This window comes from Megalops cyprinoides, chromosome 12, assembly GCF_013368585.1.
Source record: "Megalops cyprinoides isolate fMegCyp1 chromosome 12, fMegCyp1.pri, whole genome shotgun sequence".
NCBI lineage: Eukaryota > Metazoa > Chordata > Actinopteri > Elopiformes > Megalopidae > Megalops > Megalops cyprinoides.
In genome coordinates, this window is record NC_050594.1 from 15,559,807 (window position 1) to 15,587,245 (window position 27,439).

Consider the following 27,439-nt stretch of genomic DNA (forward strand, 5'->3'; position numbering starts at 1 on the left):
TCGATGGCTATAACCACTGCACAACACCGTTTACTATATCCTTCTTTTATGCGTCACTGAGTCTGAACAGTAGGTAGAACTTGAAAACTAAATCAGATGAAAAGACAGGCCATATATAGGAAAGCATATTTCCTCTTAAAGTAATGATTGAAGTAACCACACTGGGAAAAGATATAGTGAGAATAGCATTAGCTATCTCATGAAGTATTTGTATTTATATGTGCAGGAACAAGCACTACACGCAGAGAGAGATAATACATAGGGTCAGAATGTACACACATGAGGTACAGCATCCTGTTAAATAGTGTTGGTGAACTAGAAAAATATATATATTAAGGGAACAAATAAGGGAATACTTAGGGCGGTTTTGTGCATCTTACATAAAGTGTGGGTAATTGTAAGGTGAAATTTAAGATGTTTTGTGTCACCTGGCACCGAGTCTCAGCAGAAAAGAAAACACAAAGCTGGATGGCTAATCCCATTTAGAGTCACTAAAGAGCAGATAAAGAGGAATAGAAAGAAATATTCCAAAAAGTCTTAAATAATTTTCCCAAGAATAACTTTTTTTGTGTGTTTCAATCTCTTTTTTCATGAGGAGCACTCGCAAATATTATCATCTCAAAGTTATACTGAGAATCTGTTGAAATCTGTGTGCCTGATGACGTAATTCATCTCACATGAATACATTTCTTTTGCACATTTCTTTTTCTTTTTTACTTTTCAGTTTTTTTTTATTTTAAAAGACATAGCATTCAAATACAATGCTTTCACAGGCAACCTCTGATACCCCATCTTAGTTGATGACAAAAGCAGAAGGCAGCTGTATATATATATTTTTTCTCTACAGTATGTATGGGTATAGAGTCAAATGCAGATGTCCATTAGGAAAAGGTAGATTTAAGAAGCAAAGGCAGGCCTGATGGAGGAAAAATTACAGCACAAGTATGGCTCATGCAGCAACTGTCAGGGATTGGTTCAGATCTTCCAGCTGACAACACATCTCCTGGACTTGCCACACCCACTATTGCCGCACCTTCTCTTTACCTGTGTGTATCAAAGCTCAAGAGTGTGAGAAAGCATAAAGCATATGGGAGTCCGATACATAAAGTGATGTCACCCCCTAGACACAGGAGTGTGATTATGAGGAGGTGGTGTGGCCCATGTATCAGCAGCCAAAGCGGAGCTGCCTCTGCTACAAGGTTGTCCTCTCCTGCCCTTGTTGCACCTGTGAACTGGGGCTCATCCAGCATTGTGGGCCTGATGCAAAAAGTGAAAGATGCCTCATACTCTGTGTATACACGTTACTACTCTGCAGTCATACTGGGTTCTCGGTCCCAACTAGACTTTCAGAGAAAAGATGAACATTAATTAACACCAATGTGTTAATGTGAAGCAAGTTTGCTTCCTCCTGTCTTTTTGGCCACTTTAAATTTAGCTGAAGATGTGTTTGAAGAAGTATTACTAAGTTATACTAAGTGCTGAAATATATTCTTCATTTTCAATATTAAGGGCTAATTTTGATATCTTCAAGAATGCATTTGAACTTTTAATAGTAAAAGGTTTTTGTTTACAGTTCATGTTTTAACAATAATGTTTTAATGTCACCTGCAGTGTTGTAATCAATGTTGCAATCAATGCTTGCGATGTTGTAATGACTGAAATTACGAATTTACATCACAAATTAATTAAACGTCTCCTGAAAATACAAGACATCATGTTTGTACAGTATATGGGCATAATATCAAAATAAATGAGCACTAGTGTGACAGATATATGCTGTGATTCTTACTAAGTTCTGTGAACTAATATGTAGTGATATTAAAAATGTACTGATATGGACAGACACAGTAAGTAAGCTTTTGACATTTATCTTAAATGGATGGAAATCCATTGTAAAAGACTACAAATGAGAATGGGATGGGACTGACTATAGATCTACTGTTAAAACACCTTCAGGAATGGTGCACATATGACTCAAATGGTCTTCCTGTGGGCACACACAATCAGGTTATATGACTTTTCTTTATTTTCATACTCAGCATATACAAAGGTAAGGCAAAAAAGTGAATAAAAAACACAAAATGTAAGAATGAAACAGAACCTAAACTGTGGTTGATATCTGATGCAAAGAAAGACCAAAATAGTAACACACATTTGTTACAATCCTAGCTAGCACAAACTATATACTCTAAATGCATTAAAACATAAAAAATCATACTTGACATGATAACATAAATTGGGGAATAAGATGATCAAGGATGTCATGGTGTATGTCAAAGAGCTTGTTAATTCTTCATAAACATAAACGTTACTTTTTGCCAGAGGAGAGAGTGCCAAGTTCTTGTCAGTAAGTTGGATGAAGTCCATTTAAGAGGAAACTGAAAAAAGAAATGCAGTGAGTTGCCCTTATTGTTATGCTTCTAACACCATATGTGTTTGTGTGAAGGAGTGCATGCTCGTTGTGTGTGGGATTCTGTAAATCAGTGCATTCACGCTTTTCTCTGCAAATCAGTGCATCCACATGATTTTGTCTGTAAATCAGTGCATCTGTGAGTTTTGTCTGTAAATTGCCAGGTCTATGCTTGTGCTGTCTTTGTGTCTGTGAGAGTTTCTGCCCGCATGTCTCTTCATCCATGTGTCTCAGCAGGGCTGGGTCTGGTACTGTTGCTCTGTAGCGGTGAAGAAGTCCTCCAGTACGCTCCTCAGATACTCAAAGGTGGGCCTGTTTTCTGGGTTCTCCTGCCAGCATATATTCATGATGTTGTACAGTGCCTCAGGGCAGTTGTCAGGCCTGGGCATGCGGTACCCTCGCTCGAGATTCTGGATCACCTCCGGGTTGGTCATCCCTGATGGCAAGAGGGGGGGACACAGGGTGTTGGAGGCTGTTTTATTTGTGCTAGAAGTTTGGATGCAATTAGTAGATACAGGCCACTATTACTGTGCTGCCAGCCAAAGGGCACAGCTAGCACTCTCCTACAGAAGATTGACATTCATGCTGTGTTGTGAAATAAATCAAACTGGCTTTGCTTAAACAGAACATTTCATATGTGAATTGAATGTGAACAAAGGCTTTATGGAGGATGTAGGCTAGAGAACATCTGAAAAGAAAGAGTATGAATCCAAAGAATGGAAATGCACAAACTCAACTGCATGTAACTGTATAAGAGAGAGTGTGTGTTTGTGTGTGACACTTGTGTTTGTGTACCTGTAAGACACCAGGTGTGTGTGGCACCTGTGTGGGGTATGTATATTGAATACATCGGGTTTGTGTATTCAAAGCATGTGGGGTACCTGGGTAAGGGATACGGCCATATGTCACTATCTCAGTCAGCAGGATCCCAAAAGACCACACGTCGGATTTGATAGAGAAAGTGCCAAAGTTTATGGCCTCTGGGGCTGTCCATTTAATGGGAAACTTGGCACCTAAAAGAGAACAAGGGAAAGAAAATAAGAAAGGAGTAAAAAGGGGGGAAATTCCAATGTCATAGTAAGTAATGATGATGATGGACTGTTTTGACCTCACATCTCTGATGCAGTGGAACTGGTAGTGCTAAAAGGATCAAGCAAAATGAGAATGGTGTCTCAATCTGGGCAAGGTGTTCTGATTTATAGCTTCTCAGACTGTGATCTGTCACTGACAGACTGTCTTTGGCTGTAACGCCTTGCCATGTGTTGAATTAGATTCAACACATGGCAAGACCCTGACCCTCGCCTTCTCTGCAGTCAACAGGACAGCCCCTGCCTACCCCCTGCCTACCTCCAAGAACTCATCCAGCCCTACACACCAGCCCGACCCCTACGCTCAGCAGCAACTGGGCGCCTTGCTCCCTGCATGGTCAAGGCAGGAGGTGCTCGTTCTGCCAGACATCGGCGTTTCGCCTACATCGCTCCCCAGTGGTGGAACGAACTCCCGGTCTCGCTACGGACAGCTCCTTCACCCCAGTCCTTCAGACGGGGCCTGAAGACGCACCTCTTCAGACTCTACCTGGACTGACCCAGCACACAATTGCTGCCCCCCCCCCCCCCCCCCCCGCCCATCAGTGCTGTCGTAAATTGCTGTGCTTTTTAAATTGTGCTTTTAAATTTTGTCTCTTGTTGCCGCCTTAACCCTGACGCTCATTGTGCCGTTTGAAGTTGTCGAAGTTTGCCGTTCGAAAGTATATCGTACTAGTTGCCCTTTAGGCTGTAATTGTAAAAATCTGATAGTACTGCGTCCTCAAACAGACCTTGCTCTCAGCTGAGAACTGTCTCATTGTGGAACTGTAAACATCCTGTCCCCGTACTGTCGCTGTACCTACTGTATGCACTTTTGTAAGTCGCTTTGGATAAAAGCGTCTGCTAAATAAATAAATGTAAATGTAAATGTAAATGTAAATTTGACAAAAATGTATGATGACGGCAGATCTAAAGCAAACACTAGATGGAGCTGGAGGAGAACATGAAATCCAAAAAGTAATGTCTTACAGAAACCCTCAGTACATACAATCCATCAAAAATCTTTTGTTACCTGCATAGATATAGAATGACTAGAGAAGTCATACCATGAGTACCAAAGTGAGAGATCTGAGCATGTACACTGGATAGCATTATATACAATAATCATGTGACTTGTGCTGAGCCGTGTCCCACCATAGTACAGCCTGCTTTCAGTATCCAAGCTCTGAAATTGAATAAAATGTGTTTTTTTTTCCTTTTTCACTTTGATCCCTGTGACTCTAGTTTGATATCTTGCTGATGGACTCACTTTAGGACTTAAGGCTACACTTACATATGGAGTTCCATTCATTGAAGATTCAAAGTGCAAAGCAATTGAAAAGTTTAATGTGCTTTCTTAGTGTAGGTATGCGTGTGCGTGTTTGTGGATGTGTGTTGTGGTGTGTATGTGTGGGTGGGTCTATGTGTGTGTCTACTTGTAAGCACATGCTTTTGTCAGTGTGTTTGTGGACCTGTTTGTGGGTGTGGGTGTGAGTGTGCGTGTGTGTGTGTGCGTGTGTGTGTGTGTGTGTGTGTGTGTGTGTGTGTGTGTGTGTGTATCTAAGTGGGACTCTGTGTGTGTCTGTGTGTTGGTGAGTGGGGGAGCAGTGCACTGCAGAGAGAAGCTTTGCAGAAACAGCTTCCTGTGGGTTCAGACCACCTGGGCGCTGCAGTGTACACAGTCTCTCTGTGCTCAAACTCTGAGACGCTCCTTGCGTGTAGCATTACATATAACTCACGAATTAGGGTTGGAAATGGGTCAATCGGCTGTGCATTGGGGGAACCGCAACGACCTCACTTCCTGTTTCCCCTCCCGGGGGACTCTGGGCTAACTCGTGCTTAAGAAGAGTGACCCAGTGTATGTGTTTCAAACAGTCATGTTACTGATCTGGAGCGATTTCTCTTGGGGGGGAGGGTCACATTGCATTCCCTCTAACTGAGGCACACAGTCTTTTGTCACCATCACAAGAAAATGTTTGTCTTCAAGCAACCCAACACCTTTTCCCACTTCCTTGCGTGTTGACAAAGACTTGGCTTCATGAAAAGCCATTCTAAAAATATTTTCTCTTCGATCGGCCCTCTTTGTCCTGTACCTGCATGTGCCTGCGCCCCTTTCATACCCTCCAATCAGTCATACTTCACTACAAATGGCAGAACATTCAAAGAAGCATGACAGTAATGACAGTAAACACAGCATTGTTTTGCACTGTGTGAATACCCTGGATAGTTGATTAAAGGCATCAAGGAAAATTATACATGTATGAACAGCTATAGAACTGTCTTGGTTTGAATGAAGTCAAAACTTTGTGACTCTCACGCATTAGAAATGCTGGCACTGAGAGCAGCATTCCAATTGGTCAGAGCTGGTACTAAAACCTACTGTCTGACTGGTCAAAGTCTTGGCAGTTTGAACCAAAAAGAGTATGTATAGTTTGTGATTAGCACATGACGCCCTGCAGACTTCACAGTATTCACTATTTCAATCCACTTGTGTCCCTTCAATAAAAGCTCTGTTCCTTTCCTCCATAAATTCCACCCTCCTTGACACTGAATTGTGATCATTAATAAGTACACAAAGTTCCTTTCAGTAAAAGCTATAATCAGGATTACTTTCTCGTGGCAAAAGTCAAATTCCTATGAAATTGGACCACTTTAAAGATGGAATTGTGGAGGAAAGTAAAATTTGATGCGTATTACTTTCAAAACATTTTGTTGCTGTGACACACCATTAGAAGGAAATACCAGTCACCAGACTTTTGTTAATAAGCTTAATGAGCAAGTCAACACTGTGTTTGAATTATTACCACTCTGATACCTCTACACTTGAGAGTATATTACATCAGCCTCGCAAGTTCACAACAGTAAAAGAAAAAGTAACAAAAAACATCTGGGCAATTTTCCAGGAGTTTTCAAGAACAGTGGGTATATTTGGCTACTCTCCATTACCCTCCAGGGTGGAAATATTTCAGGATGTTGGAGGGCCGTGGGAACCCTTTGCGTTATACCAAGACCCTTTTGCGCTTAAAGGAAGCGGCTGTAATGGTTGTAAGAAGGTTGCGCTGTATTGCTGTCTTAAAGTATCTTGATACCTTCTCTGGCTGTGTACTCGTTATCCTCAATGAGGCGGGCGAGACCGAAGTCTGCAATTTTGCAGACGAGGTCTTCGGCAACCAGGATGTTGGCTGCGCGCAGGTCCCGGTGGATGTAGTTCTTCTGCTCAATGAATGCCATTCCCTCAGCCACCTGTAGGAGGAGAGACAGCACAGGGGGTGAGTGAGAGCGAAGGATTGCGAAACAGAGGCACGGAGGGGTGGCGAGGGTTCGTGCAAGAGAAAGAGAGAGAGTGATTCAGAGATGTTTGAGAGCCGGAACTGGCTCGGGAGGGACCCACTTCCAGAGGTCACCTCTCTGCTCTCTCCAGTCACACCGCCCAGGTTTTCATGAGCTCGTTCTGAAACGTACGCTCCTTGATTTATGACCAGGGTCAGCCTCCTGTCCAACACCTCTACTGTGCAGCTGTGCTGCTCCTGACTCAAAGACTCGTTTCAGCATTGTTCTGGGGGACCTCTGGCACTAAACTGGAACCAAACAGTGCTGGCAGCAATACCTTTTGCTTAAATTCAAAATCTGTGAAGCAGCTGTTTGTTTTGAAGGTCTGCCTCTTAAAATATTTTGTTATATTTTTTATGTACTTGCGTTTGCGGTGACATGCTGATGATCGTTGGTTTTGTAAGCTCATTGGCATCTTAATGGACGCATTAGTAAGAGAGATTGGAAATGTCCACAACCCGCTGTTTCCTCCACCAAGATAAAAAATGAGTGATACCTGCTTAAAGTCTAGGTCACTTCAGTGGCAGTTCTAGGTTTCATGACCCTTTCTCTCATGGAAAGGACAATGAAGGCCATGCATGGATTCAGTATAATGTCCTGAGTGGGCATATTTTTTGAGTGAGCTTAGTTTTTTTATGAGTGAGTGTATTACAAAGGGCAACTTTTTTAATGAGCGAGTGTAATTTAGTGAGTGAGGGTATGAATGAGTGTAATTTATTGGGTAAGAATATTTTAGTGAACGCAAATTTTAATGAGTGCATTTTAATTAATGAGTAGAAATGAAGGGAGCATAATATTTTGGGTAAGAGTATTTATTGAGTGAGCGTATTTTTTAATTGGTGATCGTATTTTAATTAGCGAGTATATTTTAACTGAGGTGGCAGCAGTGATGCATTATTCTCAAACATCCATGCTGGAGAATCTCACACTCAGATGGCAGGATAGCCTGAGACCGACAGCCAAGAATGGAGCAGTGGCGGGAGGGTGGGCTGGATATGAGAGCAGCGTGCCCAAACATGTCTTCATCAGAAGAAGTCCATTCAGACTGAGTGATTCAGCTCCAGGCAGACGGTCTCCCCATTGTAAACAGCTTTCCCTCACAGCGAGTGAGTCGGTAAGTGCAATAAACCATCTTTGAAGACAGTTCCACGTAACCGTGTTCAACCGTGTTCTTTTCTGCTTCTGGAATCGGCCCACCAGCTGGGGCTTTAGACAGCAGTGGGTGGGGATCACGTGATTAATACTATCTGTGAGCCTGCTCGCTGGGTATCTCCACTGACAGTCGAGGCACTGAATGGCATGAACATAATAAACTAAACCACACTCAGGCATTCCCCGCTGTAATAATGCCAGTTGTAGGGTTTGAAGCATAATGACACATGTTATCGGGGCTCACAGGTTAACCACCTGCCTCCCCCAGTGTCATTTTTTTGTCACCATTACACTCCTTCTTCATAACCGTCCCTGGCAAAGGGCAGCTGATATTATAAGGATTTTACAATGTCGGCTTAGACTCAGTGTAAATTTCCCTCCCCCTTGTGTTAAATGCACATGCGAGCTTCTTATTTTTCGGCAGCAGTTGGAGGAAGCAGGCTACTGTCTCACCCTCTCTCTCCCACATTTAGCAGCTCCTACTGTAATGGAAGTAGATGAGCAGCGGGCGCTACTGAGTGAGAAAGCCACAGACGTAGTCACGGCCTGTTTAGTTCTTGTTTTCACATGCATTACATTAAGAGCTTTTTGCATGCATACATGTACAATGGGGGGGGGGTCTGCCTCCACAGCAGATGTGGTAGATTGAGGAGATACCTTCCTTTCCCCCCCGTTGTGCAAATGTTTGAAGCGTTGCCAAACGCACAGAGTGCCTCCACACTATCACTTCGATCTCAAGCCCCTCCCCCCTCCCCCAACACCGAAAACGGCACTGTCCCACTACAATGCTGACAGTGACATTCACAATTCACACACATACATACAGTTCATATGCGTGCGCACACACACACACACACACACACATTCTCTTTCGCTCTCTCTCTGTCTGTCACCTGAGCAGTAGTTACCCAAGGGAACTCTGACCAGGCATTAAAGTACTCTCTGTACTGAATGTATCAGGACAGAATGCTCACTAACCCCCCAAAACCCTCGACAACCCCAAAAATGCTTGACGTTCTTTTTGATTGTCTTGAGTCAAGTGCCTATGAGGTGTTGTTAAAGAGCTGAGTTTGAGGATAAATGCACGCTCTTTACATTCAGAGAGCAGACGTGTGGAGGCGAAGCCTATGAGAGACGGGCACGCCCCCTGTGGGCTCCGCGTTTCATTTCCCGTTACCGTGCGCACCACTACAGCGAAAAGAGCCCGCCTGCGGCATCCTTACCACTTTTCCACAAAAACACCAGCAGGCATGAGATTGCGCCGGCTTGTTTTTCAGAGCATCGCAGCAGCATGAGAAGGACAATGCAGTCCATACGCTTTAGTTTGACACAGACTTGTAAAGGGCCATTTGTATATCCTCTCTAATTAAACAGCATCAGAGCTGATTTGCCACGGTGCTGCTGTCTGATCGCTCCCTGCGGGCAGGGTGCTGATGGCTGTTAGAAGATGAGGCTGGGGTCGCTTGCGGTGACTTTGTACGCGTCACTTATCGACACCCCATAATACACCCCGATCAGTACTCAGCCAAAGTGCATATCAGCAGTCAGGTATTCCTCTTTCAAAGCTTTGATGCAATCTCACTGCAATGTATGTACTCACCTGCATCTTTACCCCAAGGAGGGCATATAGCCAAATATCCTACATGAAAAGTATATATGGTGCAAGTCCGTCTTGTATGGATTTCACATGCAGGACATCTAATTCCTCATCGAGCCCACTGAGTCCTCATCAAGATGTTGTTAGTCATGCCTTCACAGTTTTTTTTAACAAAAGCACCTTTAAAACATGGACCATATAAGCTGTAAAGGTTCACTATTGGATACCTCATGCCCTGTTCGGTTGCCATGCGGATGTGTTTCCACAGTGCCGTGTCTGTGTTTGTTTTTGGTCTTTACACGTCTAGACGTCTTTGTTCTAGACCCCCCCCCCCCACCCCCAACAAAATACTTTCTCCCTCCCTCTCTCTCTCCCTATCTCTCTCTCTTTCTCTCTCTCTCTCTCTCCCCATTTCTCTTTCTTCCCCTCTGTCACTCCTTCACAGACAGTTCTCCATTGTTATTACAGTGTCTGAGATCAGACTGCAAGCCCCATTACGTCTAGAATTACTGCATTGTTCACCCCAGCTGTGGGGGCTTCCTGTCGGTGAGCAATGCTTCTGTCCTCGCTCAGAGGAGCCTAACATGGATGAGTCACGACAACCCTGCAACCACCAGTGCTCTCGGATGGGGGCCGAGAGAGACAGACAGAGACAGACAAACTCAAAGAATGAAACAAAGCAGAACTACGGACTTACCTGAGATGCCATGTCTATGAGGGTGTGTATGGGTAGGCTGGCTCCAGTGGTCGTCTTGAGAAAATCCACCAAACTCCCTGGAACGAAGAACAAAGAGAGCCTTTAGCAATTGCTCTTTGAGTGTTCTTGCCAGGGCTACACTCCTTCCACAGATAAACTATGGAGCCAAGAAGCAAAAGGACAACGTACAAATCAGGCCCACAGATTTATTTTTTGTGTGCTGAGCCCTTTCCAAAATTATGCCAGACATCTGAGGGAATTTTTAATTTCGGCAGCTATGTACCTAACTAATTATTCGCTTCATACATTCATATAATGTATGTGTGCACAGAGGCTACAGCTTTGGGGTATATTGTATTTTTATATTATTTTATGAGTATATACAAGTTAGGCATCTAGTTTCCTAGTTACCTGTGTTAAACGAAAACCAACACTAATTTACGGTTATATGATTGCAATGAGTATTTTTCCAGCCAGGTATTTAACTAAGAAAAGTAAATGAAGCCTGTTATTAAAAACTGACTTGAATAATTTTCCCATCAGTCATTGGTGATTTGCTATATTGTCCTCTGTTCTAGTTTGATTTAGGTTGTCAGGGTGAGAACACAGCGTAGCGTAGGATTGTCAGAGGGTGAGACAATTCATTCCAGCTCAGCCAACACTGGAAGCAAGGGCCCCTGCACCAACCCAGAGGAGTCTATACGGAGGGAGCAGTGGCCTCCAGTATTCTCCCTTCACTTCCAAGAGAGGATGTGAAATAACATTAAGTCTGGGCTTTGCCTGGAATCAGCATGACCCATTGAGGAAAAAAAAAAAACAAAATAAATTGGAAGAAGATAGAGAGCTCAGCTTCCCCAACACGACCACCTCCCTTTGATAAGCATGATTTACAGCTTTTTAGAGCATGCCCTCCCTTGTTTGGTCGCTCCGCCATGGTCTATATTTAGATGGCGGGACCCTCCTTCGCGTGTACTACACCTTGGCACTATAGTGAGGAACAAACAAGGCTCAGAGGAAGCGCCTGAAGAAAAACTGAGCGACACGTCCAGGAAAAGAGCCGGAGCCATCGCCGCTTTCATCCCCGGCAAGACGCTCTCTGCGTCTCTGTCTCAGGAACCGCTGGGCGAACAATCTGCGGGGTCAAGGTCAGGAGTCAAGCTTGCGTGCTGCTCATGTTATTTGCAGTCACATTGTCCCCCTGTGATAAAAGGGAGAACCAAGGGGGCGAGGGAGGACTTTTAGCTTTTCTTTCCATGAGCAAAAAGGAGGCCATTTGTGTTCGCGCACACGTGAATCACCAACAAAGCATTTAAACTGTGCTCGGCGAGGGCTCCTCTTACAACGCGAACAAAAGGCCCCTATTCATGTGTAGCTACCTCTTTAATTCCAATGCTCTTACAAATTACAGAAGTGAGAGTGCTTCTGAGTGCACGGCAGTGCAGGTTCTTTCACTGTAAATCTTTAAGGGAGAGAAGGTAACAAATTCAACAATGCATATTGAATTACGCGCTAAGCTGAAAGCAGGACTGTAAGTGCTCATAACAAGGGCGGCATATTACTAGAAGCATGAATAGAACTGTCAAACCCTCAACGCAGTGGTTGATGGGAGTTTAAGAAACGAGAAAGACAACATCAAATGCGTCAATCATTCCATTTCCTCTGAGTAAGAACACTTCGATACGAACACCCTGTGAGACACTGTTGAACGGCAGCAGCCATTTTAGTTCGTCTGCTCTGAGTTTAATGAGTTTTTACAGACGTCTGTTAGGTTCCTTTGTTGTGCGAGACAAACGCAGCAGCCCTACGACTCGCCACCCCACTCCACCCCAATCTGTGATGCGTCCTTGTGAGGAACCTGGAAGCGAGCCATTTGGGCCGTCTGAGGGGAGGACTGGCCTTCTCTGTAAACAATGAGACAGTGAATAACACGGTCTGCTTTTACACCTTCCTGGCGGGTGAAACTTCCCCTTGGTGGAGACATGGGAAGCTACTGGGGAAATGCAAGCCAGAGTTGGTGGAATTGGCATAGCTGTTCCAGCATGCATCACGATCAAAGGATGTTTGAAAATAACTTTTTTTTCCAGTGGAGGTTGTCTATACACTGTGCAAAAGAAGTTTGCGTAAATAGAGACAATGCGTTCTGGTCTTGATGTTCCCATGCACGGTAAGAAAAAGGCATTCACAAACAGACGCACTGTATGATATTTGCTCTTATTTTGCAGGAGCTACTATTGGAATGTGTTTTTGAAAAAAAAAATATATGATTGTTCACTCAGATAGCCTTAGTAGCTTTTATCTGCATTTCTCAAACCGAACCTTACAACCGCAACTTTGTTTTCAGCCCTTAACACTAAATTCACAGGCTCAGACTTGAAAATAGGCAATGATCTCATGATCAAAGCACACTGTCTCTTCCTCAGATTCAGCTCCAGGTGTCTCTTTAGAGATGCACTCGATGACTCAGACCAGACCTTTGCGGTCTATAGTCAGTCTTCAGGCACAGCAATAGAGACTGTATGGCCATCAGTTGTAAAGTGGCTAACTTGGCCACTTATGAAGTGGCTAATCTGAGGCTGCTGTGCTCTGGTCGGTTAATCTCAAATCTTAGACCCATTGAGGTGTGGCGGTAAATCCATCCTTTAAGAGCTAGGAAGTGATGTGACTTGTGTTTAAAGTGTGCACAGGTAAGAACATGAGGGTTTTTTTCTGGGCCTCATCTTCGATCCTCCAACATCAGGCCCAAAGGTCAGCGCTGACATCACCAGATACATTGAGTGGCTCACACCGATCCAGCCAGTGGCAACGCAAGGTGTGCCGTGACATCACCCGCCGCGCTCGGGAATGCAGGTGAGGCTCACCGTTCTCCATGAACTCCGTGATGATGTAGATGGGCTCCTGGGTCACCACGGCGTACAGGCGCACCAGGCGGGGGTGCTGCAGGTTCTTCATCAGGTTGGCTTCTTCCAGGAAGGCACTGGTGGACATGGTGCCCGCTTTCAGGTTCTTGATGGCCACCTTTGTGTGGTTGTTGTACAGACCTGACAAACCATGTGTGGGAGAACAATTAGTAACAGCAGCTGGTCGATATATATATATATATCACACTAACTTTCAGTTCACAGGCATCGGTAGCTTGTGTGTGGCAGTCTGAGCCCAGTGGTTTAGACTCAAGATCAGAGGCACACAAGTATGCTGGTTGTGCTAATGTGCTAATGTGCTAGTGGACATGGCACTCAATCCATCTGTTCCTCATGAGCAATTAAATGAGTAACAGTAACATAGCATGTATAGGACAAAGGTTTCAGCATCCACTTCTCCAAATATTGCTTTTTATTAGGCATTCATATCGGTTAAGAGCACATTATTGCCTTCCCTGAAAATGCTGCAGAAATTATTCAGATATTATACGGCCAACGGAAAAGGGCATTGTATTTTCATCTGACAAACAGCATGCCTTAAAAAAGAATACTAATCATTTTCTCCACTCGTGTACACAGCCGAAAAGAAAACACAAGATTGGACAGATACACACAGCCTGGTGAAGAAAGTTTTCCATCTCTCATTCGTGGGAAAACATAAGAAGCCAAACAATCAGGCAGATGACAGCTATGATGTGGGGGGATATTCAAAGGCTGCTGTTTGGACGAGGGTAATTGGAGAGAGAGGCAAATGGGTTGCCAGGATTGGGAGCAAAAGGAAGCAGTAAATACAAAACAGGCATTGACATGGTGGCAAGCCCGTCTTATCTCCTGGCGGGGCCAATGGTTATTTTTAGTCCCGATACAGGCTTGCATTGTGTTCAGAGAGGAGATGGACAATGAACATAACACAAGCCACAGAGGCAGGATTATGTTTGACCTTTGACTTTGCATGGTGGGCACCAGATATCATCAGCAAATATTTTAACTATCAGTGCTAATACTGAAGGCAATTGAAAAAGTGTGCAACAGTGATGGCCATGGCATACTTTGTCCTTAGACTCAGAATCACATAACAGGAATCAGGTACCTGGCTAATTTAGCATTCTGCCAATGCTGCTGTGCAATATGACAGTGCTAGTGTGTTATGAAAGAATTATGTGTAAAGTATGAATACCTTGCACAATAATTGTATATCACACATTTGCATCACAGCATTTGCATCTGATGAACTCCAAACTCTTAATCCCACATGGAACAGGGATTTTTATTTTTAAGTAACAGCAGCCCAGTGAAGCAAGCAGCCCAAGCGTTTAAGGCGGAGCAGCAAAAAAAAAAAAATCCCAGCTCCTTTGGTTTGTCAGTGTGGGATTAGACCACGTTGAAAGACTGCATTGTGCTTTTGCCCATTAAATATCTGACATCAGCACCGTATCGACAAACACTCCGCCTGAACAAGCCCTGCGCTCATGGTGGTGCTTGGAAAACCTTACGCAAGCGAGCTTAACAAAGGCCATCTGGCAGGGGGGGACAGGGAGGTCAATGGGGTCAACAGGCTGCTCTCTGAAGTGTGCATATCTGTAAACAGGTGCGGTGTGCGTTTTTTGTTTTTGGAAACTGGAAGTACACTCTCCGGTGAAAATGTCCACAGCTTTAGCGCAGAGCATCTTATTGTTCACTTGCCCCCCACCCCCTTTAAGCAGTCTGTGTGTAGGACAGGTAGAGCCAACGGACAGGAAATGTCTGTGTGGGGTTTCAAGGCAGGAATACAGAATCTCACTGCTGCAACTAAAGGGACAAATGCATCCCAGGGAAAGAGTGAACAGATAGACTGGAGTTATGCTGAGGAAAACAGAGGGCGATCCTTGCATCTCTACATCTTGTCTCTTTCCCTGTCTCTTTTTCCTTTGTTCCCTCACCATATCTTTTTTTCTAGTGTAATTCTGTCCACCCTGCAAGGAATGATAGTCTTCATGTACTGTCCCACTCACAAAGCCATCCAAACTCCTAACAAGTTGTGTTCCCCCTCGCACCCAATCATCAACACCCATGCCTCCAGACTGGCCCCACCCCCTCGGACTCACCCATCCAAACTTCCCCGAACTGCCCTGCCCCCAGCCTGCGCTCCAGCTTCAGGGACTCCCTGGGAATCTCCCATTCGTCCGTCCACCAGGGTTTCTGGGGCATTCGTGTCTGGCATGGTTTATTGAGGCGGGTGCACAGGCCATCTGCCTCCCCTGCAGGAGTAACCAGGACACTGACCATGAGAACCAACCAGGTGTTAGAACAACCAATAGACAGAGATCAAGGACGAATCAGGGGACAGAAGAAAAGGGAGACAGAAGGTAAGGGTCAGCCAAGAGTCAGAACATTTAGGATTCAGACTAACCAGGCAAGGAAAGCAGGCAAGGAAGAACTTGGACAGAAAAAAAAACAGAAAGCTTCAGGAGGCAATCAGGAGGCAAAACAAGCATGGCTGAGAAGATGAGAAATAAGGAACACACAAGCTTTTATACTTTTTTCTCTTGTGCCACAACCATCTCCCACATCCTCTGAATGCGAAGAACTGAAGAACATGCCACACATACTTATCAAAACCAACAAAAGAATGTAGCTTTGTACTTTACAGGTTTCATGGCGTCTCGTTTGACTGCTTGGAAACGTAAAGTTTTGTTACCAAGCCACCACACATTTAAAAAAAGCATAAAAGGCTCCATCTGGTGAAGCTTCTTTCCTCTATATGTAATGGTAGCATTGCCTGCATTGAAAGAACAGGCTTGAGAAATACTACAGCAACACAGGAAACATCACCATCTCACATTAATTCTTGCTAGCCAAAAATAAAAGTGTTTTCCTTCAACCAGGTTCAAGACCTGTCAAGCTTGTTTTATTTGTATGTCCACAAACATGTCTGAATGATATTTTAAGCAAATGATATTACACACTCTGCTTGCATTTACTTATGTCAGCTTGTATATACTGAGACCAATAATAAGCAATATTTTATTCAGTGAATGTAAGTCCTAGAAGTCCTTTTCTACCCTTGTTATCACATGCATAGAGCAGTATTTTATTAGACAGTTGAACTATCTAAGAGTGCTTCAATGTAAAGAACAGTAGAGTGCTTTCTTTGGTGCGGTTTGGCATAAGCGTGCTCAGCAATGGCCATCCACCCTGTGCACCACTGTGCACCCTGGCACGGGAAGAGGATGTGGCTGTGGGTTAAAGAATTGCCAAAATGGATGTAAAAGCCCCTCTGGTGTTCTGTGGGGCAAGTGGGTACTAGACAGGGCAGAGAAGGGGAGGATACAGGATGAGGATGGGCCAGGATTTATCAGAGACAGGGCAGGATTTAGCTGGGGATGGGGCATGATCAGGAGCCGAGGACTCACGGGAATAATGCTGCACCAGCTCCGGCAGAGTACTGAAGGAGATCCGGGGGCTGATGTAGAACCCCCCCTTGTCCAGATTGCGGATCTTGTAGTGCTTGACAGTGTCGCCGGAGGTGGGGTCCAGGTCCCTCACAGACAGGGAGTAAGAGCCTGTAGTAACACAGCAATAGAGGCACTAAGGCTTGCAGGCGTGACCAGTGTTAACGCACTGACCAGTTAACCTATCATCTCTCAGTTAACTTACCAGCTAACGAATCACCAGGTTCCTTGCTGCACAGACACAAGGCAAACTTGGAAATTGATTGGCAATCTTAACCTGTGTTGCTCGCCGCTGATGCAAATAACAATCACTGTACCTCTACACTGCATCCTACCAGAACTGTGTTTTTTATCTGAAGTTCCCTAAGCAGTGATGGAGTGTGATTAGAGCCTACTTTGTGGAAGTGATGGAGTGTTATTTGAGCCTACTTTGTGGAAGACTTTTGATACAGTAAGCAGGGTGCTTTAGAGAATGTGGGTCCTACCATTCTCAACCCTTAACCACCATCAGTGATGCAAAAATAAATGGACAGGAATCAAAAACATCTCAGAGGAATGGGCGGGAAACCAGAACAGCATCCATACGTGGGAAGGCATACCTTTGGTGGTTTCGCTTTCTCGTATCAGGAATGAGCCTTGGGTATTTCCAGGAGCCAGGAGCTGCCGCATGGCGTCATTTCGGGTGAGGTTCTTGAAAAACCACCTGCGGCACAGACAGATATCAACAGACCTCAGACGGAACCAGTAACCTCCTCACGGCACTACCTGCCCATCAGCTCAACAGCAGCACACACACGGTCTCAGTATGGTCTGTGCCAGTCCTGAAATCTGGACAGGTTGTACTTGTGATGCAGTGTGGGGGGAAAGATGGAGTGGGTTTAACTCCTGCTGAAGTTGTCTGCTCATGGGATCCTTGCGTGACTTACGGCTCTGTCTCCATGGAGTCCATGCTGCCCACGAAGTTGTAAGGGATAAACCCTCTCTGGCCCGTAGCCAGTGACTCTGCCTGGTACCACTCAGGGTCATCTCTGTGGGAGAGGCCAGCAGCAGCAGAATAGCTGAGGTTATTTTTGACAGATATGTTTCACATTTATACACATGCACGTACTCACACACGCACATTTACACACAAGCCTCACTAGTTTATTGCAACTTGCCTTGGATCAGGTGCATTGGTCTTAAATAAGAATAATAAATAATAATAATATAGTATTTTGCGGTTGTTGCTATGTGTAGAGCGGTTTGGATGAGCCACAGGGTTTGTGTTTGGAATGCGCTTACGTGTTGATGATTTTCAGTTTTTCTCCCTTCTCAAAGCCCAGGTCATCGCTGTGGACGGGGGTGTAGCTGTATATAGCTATGACCAGGTTATCTGTGGAAGAGGAAAGACAGCATAAATAAAGCTCACAAAGAGAGCACACTAGCGCAGCTGGAACGTATTTCCATTCAGAGATGATCGTTCGGCAAAGGTTAGTTATGTGTTTGGATTGTATAATAAATTTTTCTGGATGACTGTTTACACCTGTAGGTGCCCATTACTGGACTCAGATGCACATATTCCACAGACCTTCTTAGACTCTCTAAATTACTGAAGCTCAGAATGGGGCAACATTGTTAAATTTAAGGTCAAGACAGCAAAGAGCAGAGTTTCCTGTGGTGTACTGTAGACCCTGTTGCTACAGACCAAGTTGCAAAGGAGTGCTGAATTTCACACAGATACACACGCGCACATACGCGCACGCATGCACGCACACACACACACACACACACACACACACACATTCAGATACAGATATACACAGACACAAACACACGCAAGCATACACATACATACTATAAATGCATGCAATCACACACATGCACACACACATTCAGGGACTTACCAGGCAGTTGGGAGGAGGGAGGAGTTTGTTGTGAGGGGTGCGGACCCAAGCTCTCTGTGTACTGAAACAGGCAGATTGTTAACATTAGTATGAGGGCAGAGGTCACTTTTATAAAAAAAAATAATAATAATAAATAAAAAAAAGAACACAACAGTTTATATTCAAGCAAGATCTTTGTCTGTTTTGCTTTTGGTTCGCAAGTGATCGGCCAAGATCATTCTCTCACATGTGTTGTTCTCCTCTGAAAACACTTTAAATGGGTGTTTAATTAATGGGAGGAAGTACAGGGAACATTGTGTGAGCAGTTGCCCTCCAACCTAATTTCACACACAAAAGCTAACTTCCCCCAAACGGCAAACATTCAGGTGAAGAAACGGTTTACATCACAGCGCAAAGCTGTTGAAGAGTACTCACGATAACCAACCCTTTCTTGTTCACCTCATTTTGATGTAACACATACGAGAACGACAGTTTTCAGATGGAGTGGAAAAGATGACAATCCACACCCTTCGTGGGATACATCCCAAACAAACCATCATTTTGAAAAAAACAGAGCTTCATATGGGAAGCTCAGCTATTACACCCCTTTTTTGTGTACATGCACTAACATTTAGTTTATTAAGTAAGTTTTAGGCTTTTTTCTGTTATTGAATCACACTTCCCTTTGCTTTGACTTTCCATGTTACTGGCTTTATTCACAACATTCCAGTTCTCTGCACTCATAGCACAATAGGTGCATATCCTGTGTGCAGTGTTGTTAGATTTCACCTGAAGAGGCATTAATTGTTCACAGTATCATTTCACATTTCACATGCGTGCTTCCTGGAGCTGTTTTAGCCAGCTGTTGCAGCAGATAGAAGATAAAATGCACCCGTTGCTTTTTTCTTGGAAGTTGCACAACAACCTGTCAAGACTGTACTACGCAGTAGGGTCGGCATCCCAGGCGTATCGGTCATTTCCCCTCTCCAGCCATCCCCCGGACAAATGGGTATTTTTAACATTGACGGAAACCCCACTCCTACAGTGCAGCTGTATGTTTATGTCATTTAGAGTGGAAAAAAAAGAGGTGGTTTACAGTCTTAATCCTCTGCACTTCATGAGCATGTGTCTGTATTGTATTGTTGTGTGTTGTATCTCACACTCCTCTCTGCTCTGCGCTCAAGAGGGAAAGTGGTGAGAGGGAGCTCAGGAGTTGAACCGAAAAGAAATAGTTGAAAATGAATGAAAAGATACACAGGTATGAATGCAATCTGCATTAGGTTGTTGGTTTGGTGTATTTCCCTTGCAAGAGGTTTCCAAGGCAACCCTGATGACAAGATTTTGATGGGGTGCCGGAAAAATTCTCATTCTTTTTTTTTTTTTTTTTTTTTTTACACTTTCAAATATTCAGAATGATATATGAGAAAATATACTGAAGGGGCCATGCTCTACCTCCTCTACAGCTCTCTGGACCAGTAGTAGCATGTGCTGATGGGATCTTTTATGTGAAAGAACACAGGGAGCTAGGCTACCCCCCTAGTTCCTCTCAAGGTCTGTAGGGGGAACCTGCATTAGACTGAATGTGGGTGTTTTTGGTAATGTCACTAGTTCCTATATGATCGCGCAGCAGTTCTCGAAACCCAGATGAGATCTTTTAAAGAAAATCTCAATTTCAATGGCTTTGATGACAGGAAGATATTTAAGAAAATTCTAATGACTAATTTCGTAGGTGTGATGGAGGAGATTGTTTTGAACAACCAAAAATTGGTAGCTTTAGCTGCAAAATGATATCTGACGTCAGAGCAGGAGGGTTTGACGGAGTGATTTGGACGGCTAGAATTTAAACCTGACTTTAGCAGACCCTCCTTGCTCTTCTCCTTCTCTGAAAAAGTTTTTATTACCGTACACCATACTTATTATCCAGTCTCTCACAATCTGACAAAGGGTACATTTACATTTATTCATTTAGCAGACGCTTTTATGCAAAGCGACGTACATAGGTTACAGTTGTTTTACAATGTTATCCATTTATACAGCTGGATATGTACTGAGGCAATTGTGGGTTAAGTACCTTGCCCAAAGGTACAGTAGCAGTGTCCCAGCGGGGATCGAACCGGCAACCTTTCGGTTACGAGTCCTGCTCCTTAACCACTTTGCTACACTGCCGCCAACAAATGCAATACCTGTAACAGCCGTGATGAGAATACAGTGCACACCCAGCTGCACAACACAACAGGGAAGACATGCACAAACTTCCTTTAGACATGAAGACACAAATCACTGCAGGGAGACATGTCTGGTGAATCAGCTCTTCCCAACTCCCGACCCCAAAATTTCATCATGTTGGTGCCATCTGGATTCACCACACTCTTCACATTCTTCTAAGCCAAAAGTGCGACATGCCTGCCCTCCTCTCCCGTGTCACTAAAGCGATAGTGCAGTTGTGTACAACACTGGCTCTAAATTCTCTTCCGTAGAGCTTGACTGCGGTTTCGGAACCGTGCTCTTGCACCTTGCTCACGGGACCAACAGGAAATTTTCCGTTTTTATTTGACCTCTCCTCAGCACCTGTGCACCGCCTCACCTGGTTGTCATTCTGAGGGGGCAGTGGGCAGTTGCAGTGCTCGCAGATCTCATCCAGGTTCTCCATCCACTCTTCATCGTTGTAATCCGAACTGCAGTTACACCCCATCCTCCCTGCGTGGAAACAGAGGCAGCTGATGGTGTTAAAAATAGGCCACAATGCAATCGAAACAATGCACTCCGTCTACAACTTGCTGCACAGACTTCAAGCCTATTTGATGCATTTTTGATTTCAACTTCTGTACCTTTTTTTCTGTCTATATCATTAACCTCAAAAAGTTGCTGAAGAAGCAAAAAGTTATGCTTGAAAAAATGCCATTTTACAAATTGCATCGCTGAATAAATCGCTGATTTTGAGACTGAGCAAATGCTTTGACGTGAAATGTTTTTGGAGAACCTAAGCAATATTATTTAAGTAATAACCATTGTACTAAGATAGCTCCATGAATGAGATTACTAAGAGAACAATGAACATACAAAGACGGTTGTGCAGAAAGCAACCATGCCCTCATTCTCACATACAGATTACCGTAAGTTCCTGTAACACAGCTGCAAAGACAAACAAGTTAAACTTTCGCCACGACTGATGCCCTGAGATGTAAGTAGCAATTCAAATCAGTTTCCTATTTGGGTAGACATAGGTATATATGTCTAACATTTACAGTGTCACAACATTTAAATGAAGTCACTGAAATGAAAATAATTAAAATGAACATTAGCTTGTAATATCAGAATGAGTTATTTGTGATACCTTGATATTTTCACTGCCTTCACTGTGAAAGTTTTAAATTATATTTAATATTATATGATGTGGAGATAACGCATCGTTAAGGCTACCAAATTATACATTTTTTTAAATGATCACATGATTGTTTATTTTAGCCTTCTTTGAACAGATGAATGATAGATAACATGTAGAAACATCATAATAGATTTAAACTGCTTAAACAAATTGAGCTACAGAATACAGCACACATTTTCGAAATCCTTCTCCTGGAATGGTATGAACAGACGGTTTGGAGAATGCTATTTACAACTTCTGTTTTCAATGACATTAAAAAAAGAGTTAAATAAATCTGTTGCTCTCATTGAGGAATTGAGGTACAATGCATGATAGACTTGAATTAGAAAATTTAATAAAACCTCCAAATGAACAACGAAAAAGTTTCATTTCAAATATAATGTGAAAAGATATTCCAAGATCATTCTTTTCAGACCCAGTCTCACCTCTTTCTCTGACTCACTGTAATGACATAATTAAAATAACAATTAAAAGCAGGAGATTTTAGCCACTTGTCTAAAACAAAGAGGGGATTAATTGAGTGGATTATGTTCTAATCTGTCGAAATCTTTAATTCATGCCAAGCACATATTTCCCAGATAGCCGTCTGAAATTAGCACACAGCTAAGACATGTTGAGTAAGCAAGGAAGTTTTGGGCCACATGAAACAAACAGCTCAGTTATCAGAGAACCAATTATTGTGGAAAAACAGTGAGCCCAAAGGAGAGGCTGCCCAAACACATCCCTCACTGAGCACAGGGCCTCAGCGGCCTGGAGCACACGACCACACCGCACCATCTTATCAAGGGTGTGGAAACAGGACTGGAGGGATAATTAAAAAATCACAGCGAGATTGATGCAGTAAATAAACATACATATGCCTCTATGTCGCACTGAAAGGACAATGCGGTGAAAAGGATCTACAACAGTGCTTATAATGTATCCATAGCATATTAAAAAATGGTAATAGTATGTTGTATAAAATAAAATCAGAATTAGATCTATGGCCTTTGTAGCAGTGTTTCTGTACGAATGTGTTATCTTATATTGGTTTTCCATTTTATCCCATCATGTTCCTCACTGATATATTATCCTACATCAGCCCTATCATGTACTCCTTGGTCTCAAACAGTATGTGGAAATTACACCTTTATTATGTAACTTAATTATTTTAGTCTGACTGTAACAGCCTTAATCCAGCAGAGGTCTTGGCCTTCCAAATGATTACTACAATTTCTAGGATTTTCAGATCACCAATTTGAGTTTGTGTCACCATCCTGGCATGCCTGTATCTTGGCCTTCTACAAATGAATTCATCCAGTCATACTGGTTGCAAGGTCTCCTGTTTTTCTTTGTTTTCTTTGACCACTGTTACCATTTTACGGACATGGAATAAAATTAGTGTAAAGGTTTATCCTCATGCTAAACCGTTATCTTATTGTTAGCGTTGAGTAGAAAGGTATACTTACTTTTCTGCTTTACCCAGACATTTTACATGAAAAGTAGTTACTCTAAAAATAACACACCGTTCCTCATCTGTGTACCATTAAAGCGAAGCATTAAAAGGTATTGCCATAGTTTATCTTAAAAATATCTGGTTTTAATGAGAGGGTGAAGAGCGAAGACCAATTGATCATCTGTTGCATATAAACGTTTTGCTTTTATTTATTTATTTTGCATATTATATTATGTATTTACTGATTTTCAAGAACACTGGTTGTTCTGAGTAAACAGTGCTGATTATAAACAACGATCCCACAGCCGTGTATTTTCAAGCTAATAGCTAACATTACCATTGGCAGAGCACAAAGCACGCAGTGTCGCTTCCTCACCGAACATCGTGCATTCTGGTGTTCGCTGGCCGTTGTTCCTTCATTTATTGCGGACTATGTCGTTTAAATACTCAGTTTAAATTGAATGAATTACTGAGACCACCGCTGATCTTGCCATGTTGGGCATTTTTCTATTACTGATGAGATTAATGCATCACTCAGTTTTTTTTTTTTTTTTTTTAATGATGAAAAATAATATATAGTTACCACTGACATTAATCAACCCTGCACATTATTTTCATGCGCCACATTGTGCTGTAAATCTCTCTCTTCTGAAATGTACCTACGTGCAAGTTGGTCAGTTTGGGAAATACATGGGTACTATTATGTAATACATGCAGACCTCAATGTGACCCACTAAACGGAAGTACCTGGTAATGACACTCAGATGGGCTACTCAATAAAATCCAGACCATTCTCTCATGCAGGGGTGACAGCAGCAAAGAAACCCATAATAAAGGCTGTATGACACTACTGAACTGTTTTTATATGATATGACTGGGCTCCGTATTCCATATTATTCCTCTGGAAATATCTACACAGTTTCTTCAGTTCTCCAATAGAACTCTCACTGCATGGCATGTGATTATTGACAAAGCACCACTACTACCCCCAAAACAACAGGTGGAGATGTGTTCGTCTTTCATTAAATTCAATCTGCTGGCAAAGATCCTTTAACAGTCAGTTAACATGTATTAAGCAATTGTCATTGCGTTTATGCAATCTGTCATGTATTAGTATCCTACAGTCTCCTTCACTGCTTAAGGGGAGGGGTGTATGATTGCAAATTAAAACTGCCAAACAGCAGAACCTCTGTGGGTTTGCTGTCTGATTTAACTGGTTCTGCTTGCACTCACTTTCTGCCGCTGTTCTGAGTCCTGTGGACATTAGTGTATCTCCCTAAAGCCCTGGCCAGTGCCTGATTCCAGACCTGTGAGATCACCTGGGTGTGGGTTTCAGGTGAGGGGAATTTCAGAGGAATATCCCTGTTTTAGGCTGGGGTTCCCTGAATTTTCAGCCCATTTTAACGCCTTGGTGACGAGCAGGGGTGGCTGATTTGAGAAAATATTGCTGTGTTTATCGCACTATTCTTGGTATGAGATGCAAGGATGCCCGACAAAAATCTGGAAATGCTAATGAGTGAAGCCGAGGAGCTGGAAAAAGTGAATGATTGCCACCTCGTTTTAATGGAACCGATTGCTCATTGATTACCTTGCCCGTTTAATCTCTGACATTTTGAGTCAGAGACACCCAGAGCCCTGTTTTTGTTGTGCTATAGAAAAAAATAGACCCAGTACTCTTCATTCATAGTTTTTAATTCTGCCTAAAAAGAATCTCATAAACATTTGTCACTGATTTGAATTATCCTAGCATTATTGAGATATGCAGAAATATGTTTGTAATGTAAACATTGTAGTGCATATACGTAGTATTCTGACTTTACAAATGATTCATTTTGTTGGCTGGTAGATTGTAATATCGTTTTCTCTTACTCTTGCTGTTGGGCCTGTCTCAGCAGGTCTGGAGCGAGGCCGTGCATGAGTGTATGTTTTCTTCACTTTTTTTTTCGTGGCAGGGATCACGTAATGGGGTCAGTGGGCTAATCACAGAGAGAGGCAGACGCTCCACCAGAGTCATGAGAAAATCTGCAGGGTCAGGGAGGAGACTCCGGCCTCCCTCTCTCTGGCTGCAGACTGAGGAACCGGACACAGCGCGTGGGGGGAACATCAGTCATATCTGTATCCCCAAACTCCCCAAAGAAAAATACCCATCCGACGTCATTTGCACTGAGCAGACCTCAGTGTAAGCATTTAGGGGATACATGCATATAGCTCGCCTGTGCAACATCTACAGGAGCACATTCTTTAATGGTTCATGGAGATTTTTCCAGAGACTTTGATCATGGGTCGGTTTTACCCTCTCTTAAAGAGTGCTTCTCTCTGTGGGTCAGATAACGTTCATGTGCCACCCCATTGAGATGCTACCATAAGTGGTTAAGGAACCTCCTCCAAAGTAGATGTTCAGCTCATGTGTAAGCATTCAGACAAAGGTCACAAGAAATGGTTCAGACCTTATCAGCTACATATCTTTCAGACAATTATTTGTGTATAAATGTGTGAGTCTCTCCAGCACTGCCACAATTTGTTTAGAGAAGATACCATATGAATTACAGCTATGGTGGATAGACTGGCTTGTCAAAATCGAAAAAGTTTTGCCATCTATAAAAAAAATCTTCATCTTCATAAACTTCATAAATTACAGGAATGTTAACAAAGGAAGAACAGAAAAATATAGATATACATTTCCTCACATCCGGCCTATTAATGTAAGCATTTATGTATTTGAACACTGTATGGGTGTATCCTGTGAGTTTTCTTTTGTCTTTTTTTCAGTCACAGAAATGTGTCCTATTTTATTAAATAAACGTTATCTTGTACATGTACACTGTAGTGTAGAATTGTGGTGAGCAAGTCTTCTCTCAAGAAGGCAAACGTTGTGTTTTTGGTTTTTTCATGAAAAATAATAAAACACTGGCAAAGAGTCTGTCAACATTTTAAGTACAATATCTGCTGGATTTACTATACCCAACCAAGCATTTGCCTCATTTCAATTGTGAAATATGCACATGCATTTCATAGATCATTTCACTTTAATTTCAGACTCTGTTTGCTAATACAATGATAGTAGTAAGCAGATCAACTTTGTTCGAAGGATTTATCAGAGAACAATAGGAACTATTTGATCAAAAATAAAATTGATTGTAATATGCAATATTATTTTAAATTTGTGGGACTCAAGCACAACAGAATCTGGTTGACAGGAAAAGCAAGTTTAGCGCAAAAAAGACACATATTTTTGAAAAGTAATCGCAAATAAAAAGCGCCTGTTTTGTCTTGTTCTTAGTATGACAGCGGCAGCATGGAGACACCATTAAGCACATTTCTCTTGAGTATCACGATACATGATATTGCTCTCATCATCGGACTGCAAATACATTCATAAATTGATATTTGCATAGAGTTTGGCATTACATTATTATATGTAGAGTGAAGTTATGTTTGTGTATCTTTTTATCTTATAAAGGTTGTCAGTGTCATACTGTTTTTGTATAGAGTGTCTAGCAGACAGAATCATTTCTATTTGCCCATCAGACAGCCATATCTATGGCCATATATACATCTTTAATGTCACTTCACTGAGGAATTTTTTTAACAGTTTAAGAGCCTTTCCCAATATCTATCTCATAATTGTCCAGCCTAGGGTTTAAACCCAATCACTGACCTTAAATGGACCCAAGGAAACATTGTCGCAACATACCTGACGTAACGTGAGTCTGTCCAGTAGGTTATCGGAGATTCTAGTGACCCGCAACTGTTAGATACTCATCCATGACCACGGTTACTTGAGTTCTTTTTCTAAAACAACTAAAAACAAATGACAGCAATAAAAGTCAGGAGTCCTTTTTTTCAGAGAAGCAACAATAGCGTGGCTCTTGGGCCTTGGGTTTGTGAGCCAAGATTTCCTGGCCAAATGAAACGAACGCGCCTCAACCCCTCCTACTCCTGATTGTGTATGGCTGAGAGTGACATACACACAAACGCTGACACCACAACAACAGAGCGTTTCCTGTCGTTGGAGAGAGCTCATCATTGCCTGCCCATATCGTGCATACTCACACAGGTGCTACCTGCACAGCTGTGTGAAAGAGAACGTTACATGCCTTCACAACTGGGACACAGCATCGTCTTTTTTATTTTAGTTTTTTTTTTACCTTTTTTTAG

General features: G+C 42.9%; 1 protein-coding gene across 1 annotated transcript; it reads right to left on the reverse strand.

The window, feature by feature from the left end:
- Positions 1-2,243: 2,243 nt before the first annotated feature.
- Positions 2,244-27,160, reverse strand: lck (LCK proto-oncogene, Src family tyrosine kinase). Its single transcript, XM_036541632.1, has 13 exons — positions 26,976-27,160; positions 21,046-21,158; positions 18,483-18,543; positions 17,881-17,971; positions 17,526-17,627; positions 17,199-17,302; positions 16,561-16,710; positions 15,253-15,405; positions 13,109-13,288; positions 10,251-10,327; positions 6,564-6,717; positions 3,292-3,423; positions 2,244-2,846 (listed from the first exon to the last, which is right to left on the reverse strand). Exons 2-13 carry the CDS (start codon positions 21,151-21,153, stop codon positions 2,641-2,643), a joined length of 1,518 nt encoding a protein of 505 aa, XP_036397525.1. The 5' UTR covers positions 21,154-21,158; positions 26,976-27,160; the 3' UTR covers positions 2,244-2,640.
- Positions 27,161-27,439: the final 279 nt, after the last annotated feature.

Bases quoted from the DNA above. Each gene is read 5' to 3' on its own strand.
- lck (XM_036541632.1), bottom strand. From the start codon at position 21,153: ATGGGGTGTAACTGCAGTTCGGATTACAACGATGAAGAGTGGATGGAG. The intron at 17,972-18,482 runs GTAAGTCCCTGA...CCTCTTCCACAG, and splicing joins TCCCTCCTCCCAACTGCCTG to ATAACCTGGTCATAGCTATA. The intron at 10,328-13,108 runs GTGAGCCTCACC...TCTTCGTTCCAG, and splicing joins CACGGAGTTCATGGAGAACG to GGAGTTTGGTGGATTTTCTC.